The sequence below is a fragment of the Centruroides vittatus genome, unplaced genomic scaffold (genome assembly GCF_030686945.1).
Source record: "Centruroides vittatus isolate TY-2023 unplaced genomic scaffold, ASM3068694v2 contig_377, whole genome shotgun sequence".
In the NCBI taxonomy this organism is placed as follows: domain Eukaryota; kingdom Metazoa; phylum Arthropoda; class Arachnida; order Scorpiones; family Buthidae; genus Centruroides; species Centruroides vittatus.
In genome coordinates, this window is record NW_027122198.1 from 2,745,321 (window position 1) to 2,766,075 (window position 20,755).

Genomic DNA, 20,755 nt, shown 5'->3' on the forward strand with positions numbered 1-20,755 from the left:
TCGTACCAATTCGGTAGTTACCGAACAATGGCCCAAAACAATATTTTTACGACTGTAAATTTAAGTAAAATTTTATGTATATATTTTTTCATTTTTATTATTATTAAAAATTAAAAATCCTTATTTTATCAAATATGATTTTTGCATTTTTTTTCAATTTTTGATATACATTTTTGAAAATCAAACGGTTCTCGCGAAAAAATCAGTATTTTTCAAAAACCTTCGCGGGCCGGATAAAATCACCTGCCGGGCCGTAGTTTGGACATTCCTGATCTAGGATTCCGGAGAGAGCTTTCCCTAAAGGTTAGAATTTCTGGAGAGGCATTCTCTCCCATCCCGTGAATCCCACTAGAGGAATTCCCCAGGGTAGCGTCATTTCCCCTTTCCTATTTGCCATCTTTATGCAGGACATTTTTAATCTGGAATCGGACAATATTCACATCTACGTTTACGCAGACGACGTCACTGTAATCATTCATGATTACTCTCCGAATCGTCTACATCAAATCACGAATTCCTTCTGAACATTATGCGCTGGACCCATCAAACGATGTTTCCATCCAGCCTCAAAAGTGCACCATTATGCCGATCCCCAGTCAGAAAAACGTCTCACAGACCTTTCAGCTTAAGGGGCATCCTATACCTTGCGTCACCAAGACAAAGCTGTTGGGCGTCTGGATAACCAGCAATCTCACCTGGAATGAACACATCAACTATATTGCTACTAAGAGCAAAAAGCTCTTTAACATCTTCAAAATCTTCTGTTCCAAAAAAAGTGGCGGCAGCCCATCCGACCTCATCACCGTCGCTGAAAGCACTATCAGTAGCTTCGCCGTTTATGTTATTCCTGGCATCTGCCGCCTGACAAAGCATCAAATCAATTCTCTCCAGACCATTCAGAACCAATACCTCAAGCTGAGTCTTGGTCTTCCCTTCTCTTCCAACATCATCATTACCCTCCGCACTGCTAACAAACCCAATATTTCTACCAGGTTCCATCAATGCATCATCAAGCAGTTCAGCTCTTACTCCAAAAAAATTAATATCGACCCGCTTTATACTGATATTTTGCACTTCATTCATTCTGATGCAGACATCAATCTTATAAAAATCCCTCTAATTCAGACAGCCAGCGCCTGGATCCGTCATCACAATATCACCCAGGATGGTTGCATTCAGTCTAACATCCTCCCTTTTCCTGTCAAAAAACCTCTCACTGCACGTCCGGTCTACCCTTCCAACAGCCCTCCCCCCGCGGTCCTACAGGCCAATTTCGCCGATTGGATTCGACAACAGAACTGCGATGTGCTTATTGCTACCGATGGTTCCAAGAAAGACCAGTCTGTCTCCTCCGCCTACATCGACATTACGAATAACATCTCTGCTCATTACTCCCATCACCCTGAGGCAAGCATCTTCACGGCCAAAGGTTACGCCATCCTTCAAGCTACGTCCCATGCGGTCGATCTTAATAAGCCGACAGCGCCGGATATAGGAGCGGGCAAGCCGGGCGACTGCCCGGGGCGCCAAATTTTAAGGGGCGCCGATATAAAAATAAAATATTTTTTTACATTCATTATTTTTTTAGATTTTATAAATTAAAATTGATCATTTTTCATGAGACATCGATTTTTTTAGCAAGCAATTAATTGTTTTTTCTTTAATAATACCAAATAAAGGTCACAACGCTAATTATTTTATTATTGTCAACAGATATAAATAATATTACAATTATTCAAAGAAAACTATTTGTATAGTCAGAATTCATAATAACTCAAAAAAAGATTAATAGACAAAAACAAAAATTTACTAATTAAAATAATGAAACCTAAGAATTTTTATGGCTTTTATCACACAACATTGATGCAGACAAATGCTTTTTAATCTCTAAAAAGTTTATTTTTATTTATTTTGAAAAGATAATTTGTAATCAGTATCACGTATCACAACAATCTACTCAAAAAATGGACGAGATCAAATTTATAAATTACAAATATCAACAAAATTATGAATAGTCAAAGTGTACTGGCGCCTGTCATACGCCTTAATGGTTAAATAACTTTGTCTTTCTGTAAACTTTCCATTAACAACACTTGCCGTGCTTAATAAATAAATTTTTTATACAGTTCTTTATTGTGTAATTTTGATTTTTTGCCTTTTTTTACTTTTTTTTAATTTGCAGTAAATTTGTATATTCTTGTATGAAAGGGCGGCAAATTTTGTTTTGCCCGGGGCGCTCAAAACCCTAGAACCGGCCCTGTAAGCCGACCATCATCTGTACGGACTCCAAGTCTATCTTGGAAAGCATGATCTCTCCTAACTGTCCCCCTCACTCACACATCATCGCCGCTGTGCCCTCTAACCACTCCCCGAGCATCTCCTACATATGGACTCCTGGCCATGCAGGTATCCCAATCAACGAAGACGTCGATAAGCTCGTCAAGAGCAATCCCAATTCCACCTTCAATACTAACGCCATCTCCCCTGAAGACTTCCGCTCCATTAGCATCCATGAATACTAAAGAAAAAATGGTCTGGTTCATTTTTTCGTATCCCAAAAGAGCAGCCTATCTTTGGCTGAATATAACATCCGACCCCAGTTACGAAGACCTGGACAGATATACCTGCATCCTCATCAATAATGCCCGCTCCAGTTCTCTCCTCACCAACCATTTCCTGCACAAACGGAACCTTTCCAGTCAGGACAAATGTCTCCACTGTCCCTCCGAAATCGATACCTCCCTACACAGATTGGATGAGTGTGTCTTCTTCCAAGGTATCAGAAATCGCCTTCTGTCTACTCAGAATCCTCGACGCTACGCCATTAACAAGATCAGCGACTGTCTCGTGCATATCAAAAATAAAACTAGTCTACGCATATTAAAGTCCTTCTTCTATGAATATTCAAAACACTATAATTATTAGCAAGCGCCACCAACCCAGCTACATTCTAATCTACAGTGCCAACCAGTCTACTATTTTCATCGTTATTTTTAACTGAGTCTTCCATTGCCAGAGGGCGCCACCGCTCTATCTATCGGACTGACGGGGCGATATAGCCGTGTAGCTTCTGCCCAACCCGTAACCCGTATTTCTTCCCAGCGGCCCGAGCCAACACCGGTGAAAGTAAAGGGAGATGACTTCGCGCTAAGCCGCTCCCAAGTAGATGGCACTCCGGTGACTTTGCGGCGGGAAGAAGCCGTCGTATCCGTTTGGTCGGTTCACAGTTTTGCCGTTTTCGAATAATTTGCAATTTTTTTCTACCGTTCTATCAAAAACAACCTTATAAAAGGAAAAAGTCCAGCCACCAGTCTTTCCGGCTGTTAACAAATTTTATTTAAAAAATAACTTTTATATTGTTAATCGTGCTATTAAATAAATTATGTGCGGCGCCGTCTATTACAATATTTTATTATTAAATATTATAAAATGACGAAACACTTAATTGTGAGGGTAGTTGCGAGTTTTATAAAAACAATTACAAATGTTAAGTCCGGTCTCTGGTGACACGGCACGTAACTCCCCACCATTCAGCGCCGGATAAAGAGGCGGGAAAGCCGGGCGACTGCCCGGGGCGCCAAATTTTAAGGGGCGCCGATATAAAAATAAAATATTTTTTTACATTCATTATTTTTTTTTAGATTTTATAAATTAAAATTGATCATTTTTCATGAGACATCGATTTTTTTAGCAAGCAATAAATTGTTTTTTCTTTAATAATACCAAATAAAGGTCACAACGCTAATTATTTTATTATTGTCAACAGATATAAATAATATTACAATTATTCAAAGAAAACTATTTGTATAGTCAGAATTCATAATAACTCAAAAAAAGGATTAATAGACAAAAACAAAAATTTACTAATTAAAATAATGAAACCTAAGAATTTTTATGGCTTTTATCACACAACATTGATGCAGACAAATGCTTTTTAATCTCTAAAAAGTTTATTTTTATTTATTTTGAAAAGATAATTTGTAATCAGTATCACGTATCACAACAATCTACTCAAAAAATGGACGAGATCAAATTTATAAATTACAAATATCAACAAAATTATGAATAGTCAAAGTGATACTGGCGCCTGTCATACGCCTTAATGGTTAAATAACTTTGTCTTTCTGTAAACTTTGCATTAACAACACTTGCCGTGCTTTAAATAAATAAATTTTTTATACAGTTCTTTATTGTGTAATTTTGATTTTTTGCCTTTTTTTACTTTTTTTTTAATTTGCAGTAAATTTGTATATTCTTGTATGAAAGGGCGGCAAATTTTGTTTTGCCCGGGGCGCTCAAAACCCTAGAACCGGCCCTGCCACCATTTCCCCATCTTCGATCTTCTACCACCAAAATTTAATAGCACGATGCCCCTTATATACAAGTTACCGTTCCTAATTTCGTTACTTAACCTCCACCCATCCCGAGATATTAAACGACATAGACGCCGACACAGACTTTTTGGATTTTCTGGATTCGGGAGGTCTCAAAATGGAGATTGGCAAAACATTCGGAGGTGAAACTTAAACACGAAAACTCATTGATTTTTAACAAAAAATAAAATAAGAAACATGTCGATAAATCGATCCAAAGTCGATGCTAAAACTAAACTAAAACTAAAACACCCGCAACTTGTGAAAGATTTTGCATATCTTTTGCAAAAATATTTAAATTTTCAAAGCCTACTATTTTTCCTAATTACTTTTAAAATTCCAAGCATTAATAGTTTCTTAGAATTGCTTTGGAATAAAAGAAGTAAATACTGTGGTGTAAGTAGCATATTTGCATTTATTTCTTCTGTACTAAGAAAGTTGTATGTAGGAAGAAATAAGAAATAAATAAAAAAGAACTAAATAGGAAAACTTCATCTTTCTTATTTCACTTTTCAATCAATTTTCTTTTTATTATATTCTGAAGGAAATTTTGAATAATTTGGCGGCCCTCCGGCAAACTTCTTATGGACCCCAGGGGGCCGCAGCCCCTGTTAAGAATCACTGCTATATATATACAGTGTATATATATATATATATAACCATCCTCCATTTATTCTATTTTTGAACCTCTAAATCATTATATGTAACACCCGTAAATATGATCCTAAATAGCCGAATTTCCATTTTTGTGACACGCTGCAGTTTAATTCCCTCTCTTTCCTCTAACATCCCATATCCGAATTCCAAAAACTAAATCTACTGACTTTTAATCCTTCCTCTTTCTAATCTGTTCCTAACCTCTCTTGACTCGACATTAATTACTATCTATCTCATTACTAAACACACTATCAATTGTGAATAACATATACCGCAGGTCCTTTTTCGTAGCATCCTACAATAATTCACAAAAGATTAACGAGGAAAGATATGGGCTTAAACTCTAACTACGAAAAACTTAAAACCACCCTAAATCCTAAATTCCCTTTTTGTAACACTTTAACCCATCCCAATACTTACGAGTTAGTTTAACATTTCCATACATTTCCATAATTAAATTTATGGTTAACGTAACCCTTGGTGCCAAGATGGCGGCGCTTCCGGTCGCTATCTTTGATTTGTTTGGAAACTGCGGCGTTTAGCGCTATTTTGATCGGAGATCACGTGTTTCCGAAAATATAATAATATAAGATAAAATATTGATAATAAAAAAAACACTCACGTTAACGATTCCTTTTTTATATTCGATCCTACTTTTTTCCTTAGCTTGGTAGATTCCAATTTCATTTTTTGCAGGTCCTTTCTTCCCTAATGTTGTCGTTTCTGCAACAACCTTAGAGGAGTGTTTGGCTGCCTTTTTATTCACATTTGCTGTTGCCTTTTCCTATTCCTTCTCTATTTTCAGTATTTGCTTCTTATTAAAGTTCGGAAGTAGTGCAGAAGGAACATATTGTAGATCAAAACATTTTGGAGTTTTCCCAGTCCCTGGACACATCGCAACCAATTGTTTTGCGAAAAATTGGAAACTGTCTCCTTGTTTTCTCTATACCTGTTCAATCAGATATATGCTTCGGACAGTGCCGAATGCTGTAATTCCATTTTGCCGTACATTTCAAACAATTTGAGGGCGAACCGAGAGAGAAAATACGACCAAAATGGACATTGCCAAATATGCTTTTGAATGTTTCCTTGGTATGCTGATTACTTATTACCACTTTTACAAATCTTAAAAAACACGATTTTAAGTCGCTTCTATAGTATTTACATGTTTTAGCACGCGAGTTGCACCTTGCATGAGTTCGTTGTAGTCCTAATTTTAAAGCAAATTTAAAGTCATTATTAATATCATTGTCCTACGCTAATTTCAAATATTCATTTTCATCTATCTATTAGAATTTACGGGGAGTTCGACCTAACAAAAATTCACCGGACCTAATTTCTGCATAACTACTAGACACAGAATTATCAAAAAAAATTGAAAAATTAACATCTTTAGTTGTTATTTATGTCAAATTCACAAATACTATCGTTTAAGAACAATATATTTACCTTTTTAACTTTTTTTTGGAAAATTATTGAAAAAATAAAAATCAAAAATTCCACTATACATACAACGCAACACTGTCAGTATCGTCTATCTACTGGTTAATTTGCACATTTCCACGAAAAACTACCGTCTACCACGTCCTATTTTACAAATTTGCATAATCTTTCACATTCTTTTTTTTACATCACGTTAAACGTCATTACGTATTACGTCAGTAAATTACATGATAGCTTCCTCTATCGCTATTACCTCACGACACTCGGATTGGAGATTACCGGAAGCGCCGCCATCTTGGCACCAAGGGTTACATTAACCAAATTGATATAATTCTGAGTCAGGAAGGAAAGCTTCCTGACTCAAAAAGACGAGAGAAAGATTCGATAGTGGATGGCTGGATGGAGGTGCGCCAGTTTTGTAGTCGGGATGCTAATGTTTCGAATCTCTTTTATTATTTTAATGTAATTTTTTAAAACAAAACTATAACTTTTACTTTATTCTTGGCATTTATTGTATTTATTTTCGAAAACTCGTGTACGTATGGGATCATTACTAACATTTATTTGGGAAGAGGATTAGATATAAACAAAATTATCATTATTTCAGGCCAGTTTTGTTAATAATAAGATTATTAACAACATTCGATCTGTTTGCCTTCCGGGAGCACAGTTTTGTAGATAATAATTCTCCTAGAAGCATACGAAACAAATAAATATTTCTGCAGTGTGAGCAATGAATAAATGCGGATTTTTACAATAAGAAGATTTATGTATCACTGGAAAAACAAACTCGAGTAATATTTAAAAACACTTCGTCGTCAACTAATTTGGAGGAGAATCATTCGTACCGTATCAAATTTCAAAGTATCGGAGCATTTGATGTTTTTTCCTCCTCGCATGAAATTGATAAACCTTCGACTGCAATTAAATGTTGACTTTGAAGGATGCTTTCATAATATAATATTGTCGTGCAGCGATTCGTCTGCAGAACACCTTTTTATGCTATTGATGTCAGCACCGGATTCCGTTCTTGGTCAACGAAGATGCAATTAGGTTAAATAATGACTTTTTTGCCCGAATAACTTCGTACTGTACACGAATACGCAGAAAATGTTTTGTTGGACTGCAATTTTGAAAGATTTTAGACCTATAAATTAACACCGTCGTCCGTACGTCCGTCCGTCATTCCTTGATCTCGACAAGGGAGTTAAATAGATGAAAGGGAGACCAGATATGGAAATCTTAGGAGCAGAAAGCCCCGATTAAGTATATAATAACTAGCCACGAAAATCGGAAGTAACGTTATTTGAATTTTAAAAAATTCCCCCCCTCCCCGAAACGAGCTGGATGACTAGCACCACTCTATTGTTAAAGGAAAAGGACGGTGTACGGGGGCAAGCCACTACTAATTTCAGACGGAGAATATGCAGTATTTTAAATGAAATAATTTCAAAATGCAATTAAAAATTACAGCCCGGCATTGTGACCACGTCACAATAAATAATTGCTGGTTTTTAAATAAATATTATTAGATAGCATTTGTTATTTGCTTTTGACACCGAGTTGTTACTCGAAACAGATGGGTTTTATTGTTTTATTTCCACATTTATTGTGCATTTACAATTTTCTAAGAATAAACTTTTTCTCTCCCATAAATTTAAAAGTACCGAGAATAAAGTGAAAATTGCAACTTTGCATTTTAAAAAATTACATTAAAACCGACGTAATTCGAAATACCAACCACCCGACTACTCCACCTGGGTGGAGTAGTCGGGAGGTTGGTATTTCGAATTACGTCGGTTACGTCCGGAAGCAATAGAAATTCTAAAGGTTTTAAGTGATTTACAGTTTTCAACCTGAGTTTTGAGTATTGCACCTTACTGCATGGAACTCGGGATGCACTATAACTGGCCCAGTTTGACGAAAATCGGCCATGCCGTCTCCTTGTTAGTAAATTTATTCGTAATCGTTTTCCGTGCTACTTTTAGCTCGGATCAATGTATCGCCAATTTAAAATCGTTAATCGTCATATTGCGATTTAGTCTGGGATTAGCTTGGCCGGGCTATTTTTACATCGACTCTATATAATGCAATTACGTCATCTTCTACAGACAGTGGCGTTAAAATCGATATATTAAGGGACATCAAATGTTTCAAAAAACAATAGTCCCTGGTTATATCGCGCTCGTCGAGAGACAAAGAAAAAGCGCGATATAACCGAGTACAAAAAATTCTGGCCTTATACTAAACAGAATAGTCTATACGTGCTATGGAATCTCTAGCCTCTGTTCTTTCATCGGCAAGTGTTTCCGATATAAAATAACCTTAGTTTTTGCAATAACGAATTTTATCGGCGGTTATGTCGTATTAATTGATGTTTCCGTAAACATCGGTACCCGACACCTATTTACATAATTGTTTCTATAACAATGACATTCAAAGACAAATACTGTCGCCAGAGCCGTAACTAGAGTATGGCGTACGTGGCTCCCGCCATAGGCGCCGATTTAATAAATGCGCCAACGAGGTTTCGGAATAATATGTATACAAAATTAATAACCCAAAAAAACTTCTATAATTATATTTATATAGTAGATTTTTGTGAAACCGTGTTGTATTATTCTTAGAAGTGTCAAACACAAAATCGTGTTAATAACAACCACATAGCTTTTTTCCACTTTTATTTAGTTGAGACAAAATCGTGTTAATAACAACCACATAGCTTTTTTCCACTTTTATTTAGTTGAGTCAACTAAATAAAGATGGAAAAAGCCATGTGGTTGTTATTAACACGATTTTGTGTTTGACACTTCTATTTATATAGTATTTATTATCTGTAATTTATACGAACATATATTTCAGAAATAAACCACCATTTTTATTTTTATTTAATAACAAAAATTAAAAAGGCGCCATTTTTATTCTTGGCCATAGGCGTCCAAAATCCTAGTTACGGCACTGACTGTCGCTATAAAAACAAAATATCAGTTGCGGCTTTATTATACAGTATTATATTTCGTAATTAATCGCTTATTAACAATTCGTTATGTTTTTTAATAAAAATTATAAATACAGTAATTGAAAATTTAAAAAAATAAATATTGAACATCAAAACTTATAGAATTCCAGAGTAAAAATTCTGTAAAAAGCAAAGTTACAACTGTTTAAGAATGTTAGAACTTCCGTTCAGAAATAAAGAAATCTTTTCCTTGCACATTTTGCAAGGTCCTTGCCATTCTGTCGATTGGTGAAATTTCCAATCGACAGAAACTTGTAAATAAGGAGACGGTACTTAAAACCGATAAATAAAGTTTTAACATCAAAAGGAAACAAATGATAATTGGTGTGTCCACCTATTTTGCTTATTTAGATCTCTACCAATTTATTGTTTCACCCCCAGTGAGAGTTAACAGAACAAGGGTAGCAATAAATTACCGTATATCGGTGAAAAAAGAAATTCGATGGAAATTAATATTTTAAAACTTATTGACTGGATTGCTTTTAAAATTTGGGGACCTGAAAATCCAGAACGATATAGCCAGGGGCTACCGTATTTTAAGATATCTAAATGTAAAGTGCAACGGTATCCGGTCTCTTTACCTTCTGTTTGGTCTGGTCGATGCCCTAATTTCTTCGCAGCTGGAGTGTAATGCGGTAAATTACGCCAAAAGGATTATTGCTCCCTTCCACGTAAGTTACGATAATTGTGTGGAACACTTTCCAGCCATTATCCGTTTACCACTTTTAACAGTGTCTACTGCCAAGGTGATCTTTCATATAAACCGTCTTTTGGATTTGCCGGTTTCGAACGGTACCTTTAGTCTTTATTCTTCGCGTCTTTTTCGCCGTTAGTGTCGTAAAGCTAAATATATTTGTATATTTTTTACTGTACTCGAATAAAGGTCTCATCTAGTGACGCAATTCTCTGCTCGATAGTGTCGGGGACGGATCTACATAGGGACAAATAGGGCTTAAGCCCTGGGCCCCAAGTATCGAGGGCCCACAAAAGTTGGAATTATTATCATAAATTTATAATACATTTTTCGTTAACAATGAGCACTTATCGTATAGTAAAAATTAGTTAATATTAATAATATAATAATAATGATAATTTATAGTATTATTTTATTTTATTGTAATCAATATAACGTAATTGGTCAGTAAATAATCAATGTAAATATTTCTTTATTTATTGTGTTTTTTCATACAAGATATAAAGTTTATCATTCAACACCATTTCATAAATAAATATATTTCGACTCTGATTTTGACGTTATTGAAAATGAATTTTAAACCCCAATCTAACAAAAATGGGGCCCCATTGGACTTCAATAAGCCCTAGGCCCCGAAAAACCTAGATCCGCCCCTCGACAGGGTGGTCATAAATTTTAAACTTTTCTCACCACAGCTATAAAAATCTAAATATGTTAAGTTGAATAGATTGTCCGTCATTTGTTTTCTAACGAATTCGTTTTAGGACCAGGTACCCACGGGAATTTCCAAAATTTACAATTTTTCGGTCATTCATTCAACTGGGAAATTTCTGTCTTTATTACATCTAATATTACGAAGAAATCTGTCCCTCGTATCTGCTAGAGATTGGTTCGGTTAAGCTTTTACTTAAGTAAAATTCCGACTCTTGCGGCAGGGTTTTGTTTGTGTCCCTAATTCCCTAATCTATTATTTAACTACTTAAGTAGAAATAAGTCGAAACCGGTTACTTTGTATTGGAATATTCCTAATCTTGGGAAAGAAGTGGATAGAAATTTTTGTGACAACGGATGCATAAATCGTAAATTTAACCCAAGAAATCGTGTGAGATTAGATTGCCGATAAAGAATAAACAATGAGTATTGTTTTGTTTTTGTACTTGTTTTAATTTAGTGCAAATGAACCTTCGGTATCCACGTTTTAGTCAAGTTTGGATGGTTACAAGACTTTTAGGGATTATCCATAAATGACGTCCACGCTGGGAGGGAGAGAAGGAGGAGGTTATGACAAATCGGGCAAAGTCAGACAAGGGGAGAGGAGAGATTAAACTTCAATGGACGTCCGTTTTATTTCATTAAGTTTTATACAGTTTATGCATTTTATTATTCATAAAGCGATAAAAGTTTGGAAAAGAGTGAAGTTTTGTTGGACGTCCGAAGAGGAGAGGGGATTACGGAAACTGGGACAATGGGGGATGGGGTAAAGATTACGAGAAAACAGTGAACATATAGGAATTTGAACAGTGGAGTTGCAGACGCAGTAAAAATCTTGGCATATATTGCAAAAACTAACACGACGTCATCATTTCCTAATGTGTTTAGTTGGAGAATTATTCCGACATCGTGGGGTAAGAGGAATTCTTCGAAACTCCAACTTATAACAACATATTTAAGAGCGTCAATGACTGGGGAAAGGCCTAATGATCTAGGACCTTAGCCATTGTGTGAAAGTTTAGAATTATCGGATGTTATCGACCAATTGGCGAGTAAGAAAGCGACAAGAGTACAGTTCTAACTTTATGGATAGGTCTTGTACGTTTTTGATTTCGATAAAATCAAAACGAATATAGTCAACGTTTTTATGAATTTTCTAAACCCTCGTCAACTATACATAACTGCCATAAAAACGTTCTAGTAAACTCCTATCGGTCGGATTATGTTATAAATCTTGCGATCACATCTCTAGCACGCAGGCGACAAACAGTCCATAACCGGCCCTAATAGAATCCAATAATTAAGACCGTGTTCAGACGAGCATTTATGTTACGTTACGTCGAGGCCACGTCCCTTCGGTTGCGTTATTTTCCTCTTTTGATACGCTTTCCGCCATTTTTTCCTTCCCGTCGTTCGACTGCGGGCACGAAACTATAGAATTTCCATCGCTCGAACGTAGGCCACTGGTTCAGCAGAGTGGGAAATATGTCGGCGCTTTTGAACGTAAAGGGAGAGATCCTTTGGCGCATTCGGATATTTCGTTTCCCTACGCTCCCATTCGCCCTCGCACCCAAGATTTCTTCTGTCGAAATCGACTGAAAATCGATACCACGACGCCGTGTTTCGTCATTTAAGTTGAGTCACCTGCGCCGGTCCGAAGGCGGTTTAAATTATAATTTTGTCACGGAAATCGATGGCAAAATTATAAGAACTCGGTCTCTTTTTTTCTGTCGAGTAACACCTTTTTTCTGTAATTCAATTACCGTAGAATCTGGCTTTTTGAAGTACCGCCTCAGCCAGACGGCCTAGGTAATCCGAAATTCCCCCGTAAAACAGCGTAAGTTTTAATGTAAATCAAATCCCGTCTCGGTGCCACCAAGATAAGAGCGTTTCTAAAGTGACGTTAATTCCGTTGTGGTAAATCGGTAAATTCCTTTCGTTTTTTCCTATCGCCTGTTTTTGAAGTTAGTCTCGTCTTGGCAGAAAATGCAAATAAACCAAAGAAACCGTACGCTCTGTTTTACAGAAATGCTGGCTATCGATATCGAGTGGCCGATCGGGCATGACGCCGGGTGTAAAAATTGGTGACAAAATGCCTGGGGTAAAGGTTAAATGGTCAAAAAGGACTTAAATTATAGACATCCTATTCGGACGAACCCTGGCTACCATTTCGTAAACATATAGATTCCTTCTATATGTACTAAACATTTCTGTTTAATATCTACTATACTAGAATGTGAAATGCAGTTCCCGGAACAGTTACGAGGTATGTTACGTCGGAATTGTGACTGTTCCTCGTAGTTTCCGGTCTGAAACGTTTTCTTCCGAACGGTTCCGACCGAAACTTCCACTTCTACTATACCAGGGGTGGCCAACAAGTCGATCGCGATCGACCGGTCGATCGCCAAGCCAATTTTGGTCGATCGCTAGCGATGTCTTGACTTAATGCATTATATTTGTAACCGAACGCAACTGTGTGCATGCAGTTATGACTCGACTCACAAGCAGTGAGTGCACTTTGTACTGAAACAGTGTATTAAACATAGTATGTATTTCACACTTCCCCCTCCTCACTTAGACTATGCCTATGACAACAAGTCGATCGCGACACATTTTTACGATAAAAAGTAGATCTTATGTGCACAAAAGTTGGCCACCCCTGTACTATACAATACTCGGACGAATCCTACCCAAACTTCTCGCATTCATTGTACTGTACTGTACAGTACATGTAATCTTTATTTCAATATTCTATTATTTGGTGTTAATGCATTATCCTGTATGAAAAAGGTATTGCCAATTATATTGAAACGACGTACGGTATGTCCGTCCGGATTTTTTGCACAGATGCCACGCGTTTGTACTTGTTATTCTAGGAATTGATCTTCATAGCACCTTTTTGTAGCCAATAGTTTAACTGATATAAGTATTTTAAAACGCGGGGAATGGCCAACGAAGGCCTAAATGGGAGTTGTTAAAGTCGTCCGAAAGGAAATTTTTCGCTTGTTTAAAATATTCAGAAATTCACAGAACGTACTTAAAAATTGTATTTTATTAATAAACTAGCAGATAGGCCCGGCGTTGCTCGGGCAAAAGTAACGATAGCGAAGATTAAGAATATTACGTTATAGTCAACCTTACCCGTTTTCACAGAATGCAAGAATTGGGTCCCCCTGTTTCCAGACTAATTAGAGAATTTTTAGGTGGGTCTAAAAATATTTCGATTTCCCGCAAAAACGAAAAAAACTGCATCTGCGTCTTGCACGTCGCTTTCTCTTAACAATTCCATTGTTACGTAACACTTCCATTGTTGACACTTCCATTGTTGATGGAAGTGTTAAGACTTAATCCTGTCCCTCTCTCCCGTGGGGAGGAATTTCGAAAAATCCCTTCTTAGTGTGCGTTCTCGTGACGTACCCTAACTGTGTACCAAATTTCAACTTTCAACTCCTAACTGTTTGGGCTCTGCACTGATTATTATTATTGTTATTGTTATTATTATTATTATCAACTCGTCTCGATTATATATATAGATAAACATTCTACTTTTTCTTTTGTTCGAAAAAGACAAAAGGGGCCTGCCAAGAGTCCCTTCCGATCCGGTTCCCGGTACACTCTACGACGGTCCCCAATTCTTACAGTCCAATGATATGTCCCGAGGTCTGTCGCGTCCTTTGTGGTATACTAGAGAGTGACAAAAGAGGCATTTGACGTTAACCATGATCCCGAGAATCTGAAACCTTTAATCAGATCTCCACAGCATCATCAGCAACGTAACTAAAGTTCTGCCAAAGACAATGAAGATGCTGAGGATCCAATCGAAGTTTTTAGATTCTCAGTATTCATCAGCAACAAATATATGCTGAGGACGTGAAAGATGCTAAAGTAGGAATGAATTGTCTAGAATAAATTATCTAAAATAATGTTTGCAGATAGAAATATCCGAAGGCAAATTGCTGGTATTAGAAGTATCTGGGGATGTGATGTCTAGGGAAAAATTGTCTGGGGAGGAATGTATCGTGCAAGGAATGTGTGCAGAACGGTAAGATGCCATTCAGGAAAAAACTGTCCAAGAAATGAATTGTTTGGGGAATAAATTGACGAGAATTAACTTTCTAGAAAAGAATCGATCGGTCATAGCTGACAGAAGTCACGTTCGATTTATAATGGGGTGATTGGGACATAAAACTATGCAGAAAATTCATATCTTTCTTACTTACAATTCGAACTTCTTGCTTCAAACGTGTAATTATAATTAATTTTTACCTTCTCCCCTTTATCTTCTGGCATCGATTAACGATGTGCTTTCATTTTATTTCTCTTTATTTAACCTGTATACGAAGAGTTTCCTTTTTTAAGATAAGAAAAAATTTTTTCAAAATTTTAAAAATATTTCTGCGTTTTCTTATCGTTCTTTTCGAGAAAAAAATTGAAAAAGGAGGAAGAAAATACAAAAGAAGAAGCAGAAAAGGAGAAAGATAAAGTAAAGATCAAAGGAAAGATGTACATGAGAAATAAGATGCAAAAAAGGAATTAAGGAAAAGAATAAAGAAAGTATGCGGGAGGTGAAAAGATTTAAAAAATGGAGGAACAAGAAAGAAGTAAGAAAAAAGGATAGGTAAAAAGGTAGGAATAAAGGAAAAGCGTTTAATGAATTTAAAATATGCAGGAACAAGAAAGATACAAAAAATTAACGAGTAGAAAAGGTACGGAAAAGTTGCAGGAAAAGAAACAGGCATAAAAAATGAAAGTAGAAAGGTGTAGAACAGATGCAGAGGTAGAAAAGGTGTAAAATATTAATAATAATATTAGTATTCCATTATTGACCTGTTTTCGTTTTTTTTCACATTTCCAATAAATTGTTTTTGGTGTTTCTACTTGTTTTATCTATAATCATTAAAAATTGTCAGGGTTCCAATGTTTTATACTAAAGTGTAAAGGATTCCGCGATAAAAGTAAGTTGGGAACCGCTGGCGTAGGGTCTTCTCTTACTTTTTACGGTCCACCAGTAGCCAAGCGGTTCCGTTCCCTCCCCCCGAACACTGGGAGTTCGGTGGTGTGTTTGCGCCTGGCCAGGACCGACTAGCCACGTGGAGTTTTCCGAGTTTTCTCCACGTCCGTAACGCCCGAATAGGGGCTGATTACCCTTAAAAGGACCTCCCGGAAGGCAGATGGCCCAAGTGTTGCGTTGCCGTAACTTGACAAAACAAATACAGTCGAGTCCGCATAAGTCGACACCCCAAGGGGAAGTGGAAATGTGTCGCGTTATCCGATGTGACGACTAAAGCGAAGTTGGAAAAAAACCCACAAAACTACAATTAGGAAATACAGTAGAGCGTTGTACAGTAGTATAGGCTTACAATACTTTGTGTCCTCCATTTACAATTACTCTGTAGATGAAAAACTGAAAAATTCGTTTAGTGTTGTTTGTTTTGAGCACTTAACTGTCTCGGCTTCCTTTTTCAACGATCACGAACGCCTTTAAAACATCGTCTTCCCAATTGTCAATTGTTGGCAAGTAACGTCTAGGGATTCTTAATGCCTCTGGCATGAGAAAATGCAAAATTGGATTCTAGTGTGACGTTGATGTAGATTGTATATTTTCTTTTTTGTTTATCTGTTATCATTTTATACATAAAAATACATAAAATGTTAAGGCATTTTTATTAATATGTGTATATATATATATATATTAATGATATTAATTAATAATATTAATATATTAATTATATATTAATAAATAAATTGACTCCCCCTCCTAAAAAAATGAGTTCGCACCACACGTGCGGAGTGAATTCATTTTTTCAGGAGGGGGTGACGACTTATCGGAGTGTGGGACAGCAAAAGTATGTCGACTTATCTAGTGGTGACGAGTAAACCGGAGTTTTTTTAACATCAATGCCTATGTAAGTCGGCCGGAACCACAGAAAATTGACTACTTAACCGATGGTGTCGAGTTATCCGGGTGACAACTTATGCGGAGTCGACTGTACTTACTCATTATGGCGCGATACACAAACATCTCTGAAACTAAAAAAATGGGAAAGAACTTTGCCACCAGTTATTTTTTAGTGTACTTTTACAAAAATGAGGTTTATGCGGCCAATCGAAACCACGGCTTTTCTTTAAACCATAACGAGTTAATAAGCCCTTGAGGTCCCGAAACCCAATCGAAAATTCCCCACTAATCAAATATCAACACGAAATGAATAAAGTTTTTTAGAGGGCGCGCGCAACTGGGTTTCGCCTTCCGGAAAATAATTACCGCGCTTGGAATTTTAGGGCATTTGTTGGCTTTGCCAGAGACGAAACGCTGTTTGTGTTAGTAGTTTACTCGTCCATTGTGTTAGTAGTTTACGCAATACGATCCGAGAGATCGTCGGCTTATCCAACCAAGTTGAAAGAACATTCGACGTGGTTGGATAAGCGGTACTTTCTTTCTGTTTCTTTTTTCTCTTTTCGTCTGTACCTGCTAGTGGCGAAATAAATCCTTCCTTCTTACTTGATGTATATAGCCGTTTGCGCGTTACAATATGATTAAGTTACAAAGTACAGTACGTTTTCATTTATCGAGATGTTTAGAAGAAAAACAGAACTGTGGTTTCAAGCATTTCTAGCTTTCCCCTTTTGTTAATTCCTGTTCTTACGAAAGTTTCGTCGCTTCGTCGTTCTTTCTCGACGACAAAAACGTTTATGTGAAAAAATTCTCGACCGTAGGACATCCGTCTTCTACGCTATATTTGCAATGTCGAAACCTGTAAATCTTCGCATCGTTAACGCTTCTGTACCCGATCGCGCTTGGGAAAACCAAACATTCCAAATACTGTATATTTTCGGTTTTCGTCGGTAAGTGTCGGAGGTTTTCGACTAATTACGCATCCGGGAGGATGTTTACCGTACCGCGGCATCCCCTCGACACCAAATTATCAGTTTAGATACTTTATTTCTAAGGTAATCGAGTAATGTTCTCAAAAAAACGACATAGAGCCTCGGTCTACCGAATATTGCCCCCAGCGGCACCCGTATTCTCAAAGGCCTATAGATATAAGCGTTCGAAAGATTGTATCGAAATTTGCCGGAATGGATGACATATGACTAAAGTTCTGCAGGATGTTTACGTTGCCTAAATTGCGGCCTAAATTTCAGATTACGGCGGTGGCATTCCGTCCTTCGTTTCAGGCTCCGGAAACGCCTCATACTCGATAAGCGAAAGCGGCATGGAATACGTGTTCCGGCAAAGAAATTATCAAATTCGACGAAATAAACCCCGCGACTTTTTATCAAAGCCATAATAGTTACGTCATGGCGTTACGTTGCTAATTTCAGTTTGGCGACGTTCCTATCTTTTGGAAAACGCATTCCCTCTATTCGTAGTCCCCTCTGAGCCATTTGACCAAACTGGCTAATAGTGGAAAATTTTCGGGCTTTCTTTGGCCTAAGACCTAAATAGCGGCCAGTTTCTGGTAAGAAGCTCCCTCGGGAACGGCCCCGAGCTGCCGGCCGTTGTGTTTGCCCGGTATTATCTGATTAAATCCAACCAACCATTGCGGACTGGGAGGAGAGAATTTTTCTATTCTTCCAGATAAGTTGGGAATTACTTATCACCCAGTTCGAATAACCGGGTCAACAATAATTTCGCCTCTCTCTTCGGTTTTCGGTTAATCGATCGAAGCGCCGCGACGATTTTTAAAAAATATAAATATATATTAATTTTCTTGACGGAAAGCGAAAGGCGCCTCTCGGCGTCCATCCGACCAATGGCGAAAGCCTAACGTCCGGAAGGTCGACCAATGAGAAGGGACGACGGTTACGGGATCGAGCGATACGGCCGGGTTTGGAGTCATTCGACAGTATGGCGGAACACGTTTCGGCTGCGGATCCACCGAAAACCAAGGAAGCCGCTCTTCTGGCCCTGATGGATAGGACCGGATATAACATCGTGCAGGAGAACGGACAGAGAAAATTCGGGCCTCCTCCCGACTGGAACGGGCGCCCCCCGCCCAAGGGCAGCGAAGTGTTCGTAGGCAAAATTCCTCGCGACCTGTACGAAGACGAGTTGGTGCCCGTCTTCGAGAAGATCGGGCGCATATACGAAATCCGTCTGATGATGGATTTCAGCGGGAGCAACAGGGGATACGGATTCGTCATGTACACCGGGCCGGCCGAGGCCAAGAGGGCCGTCAGGGAACTGGACAATTTCGAGATTCGCAAGGGTCGCTTCATCGGAGTGTGCAAGTCGGTAGACAACTGCCGACTGTTCGTGGGCGGAATCCCCAAAAACAAGACCAAGGAGGAGATCCTGACGGAGATGAGGAAGGTGACTGAAGGGGTGGTCGACGTCATCCTATACAGCAGCGTGACCGACAAGTCCAAGAACCGCGGATTCGCCTTCGTGGAGTACGAGAACCACCGAGCCGCCGCCATGGCCAGGAGGAAGCTCATCCCCGGCAAGATCCAGTTATGGGGCCACGACATCGCCGTGGATTGGGCCGAGCCCGAGCCGGAAGTGGACGAGGAAACCATGTCCAAAGTAAGTACCCACCAAATTCCCCGCTTCCGTGGTTTAACGGCGTCAATGGAAACCCGCACTCTCGGTCGTCCCGAGATAATTCCGAGTTTTCCGGCGGTTTCCGCTCTCTTTCCGGTGGCCGCGCACGTGCGACGACGGGGGGGTGGCGCGCGCGGGAGCGGAGATTCGCTCTCCTCCCGAAATGAGCCTCGACCTTATCGAGCGCGTGAGAGATAAGAACTCGGTCCACCCCTTTAGGATAAGAGACCGGGCGGACTTCGATTCCGCCGATAATTCAGGCGGTTCCCCCCGTGGCCGAATTTCGTAACCCCCTCGCTCCAACCGTTACTTCCGGTTTTGGAAGAGAACGATTCGAACCCTCCTCCCGTCCGACGCGGAGGTTGCCAATTTTAACCGTAAATCGCGACAAAGGAAATTAATTTCAATTATAGAGACGGTTGTTGGTATTCTAGCGCGTCAAACGTGGACTCCGCGGTATTCACTGCGAATGGACCGAGGGAATTGAAAAAGTGGGCGTAACTTACGTCTGTCGTTGGCATTTCACCTAGAAACGCGCACCGGCAGAGATAAAGGCCGTTATCTTTCTCCCGGTGGCCATATTGGCCGCGTTTTTATTTATCGTTCTTGCCGAAACGCGGACGAAAACGTCGGTATAAACACCCGGAGGTGCAGAACCTCACACGTATCCTATCCTATCCTATCCTCCATTTTCTCCGACGCGTGCAAATGGCGGATAGAAACGAGCGTTAGGAAATTGCCCGACTACAAAAAACCACGTTTATCGTCCAAGGAAAGAAAAGTTTATCGCCGAAATAGCAACGCTTTGCCCTATTAGCACTGTCGCCTCGGTGGGTTAAAAATTCGAATCCATCCTTAATATAACCGATTCGTAATATTTTATGGTAAATGATTTAGTTAGTATTTTGAGTTTCGGGAAGTTTTCTTTTTATCCGAAGACCGTTACGCACGTTTTGCCCTTATACCACGCTCGGTCATTTTACTGGTAATGGCCGCGGGTCAAACTGATCCACCCAGATTTTTACATTTTGGACTCGCGAGACTCGGAAACGTCGAGAAATGCAAAAAAAAAAATTCGGGTTTGTTTTCTGTATGTATGGATGTTATTACGTTAGTGCGTTTAGAGGGCTCGATTTAATTCACCCGTTTGAAGCTTAATAACTCCCGCGGTTTTTGTCGAAATTTTCTGAAATTTCATGGGAGGTTTGTTTATTAGGGGATGGATACTATTAAATTTTTTGGCGGTTGAAGGTCGAGAGGGTGGGGAGATAACGGGGGTGGTGTGTATCTCTGGTAGGGTAAGATTTAAT

The 20,755-nt window shown here is 38.6% G+C and overlaps 1 protein-coding gene across 1 annotated transcript in view; it reads left to right on the forward strand.

Moving 5' to 3' along the window:
- The first annotated feature begins 18,741 nt into the window (after positions 1-18,741).
- LOC136975688 (probable RNA-binding protein 46) overlaps positions 18,742-20,755 on the forward strand; it is a 64,241-nt gene continuing 62,227 nt past the window's right edge. The window contains exon 1 of the mRNA XM_067270789.1: positions 18,742-19,427. Within this exon, the coding sequence (XP_067126890.1) occupies positions 18,750-19,427 (678 nt within the window). The 5' untranslated portion in view covers positions 18,742-18,749. The remainder of the gene's footprint in view (positions 19,428-20,755) is intronic.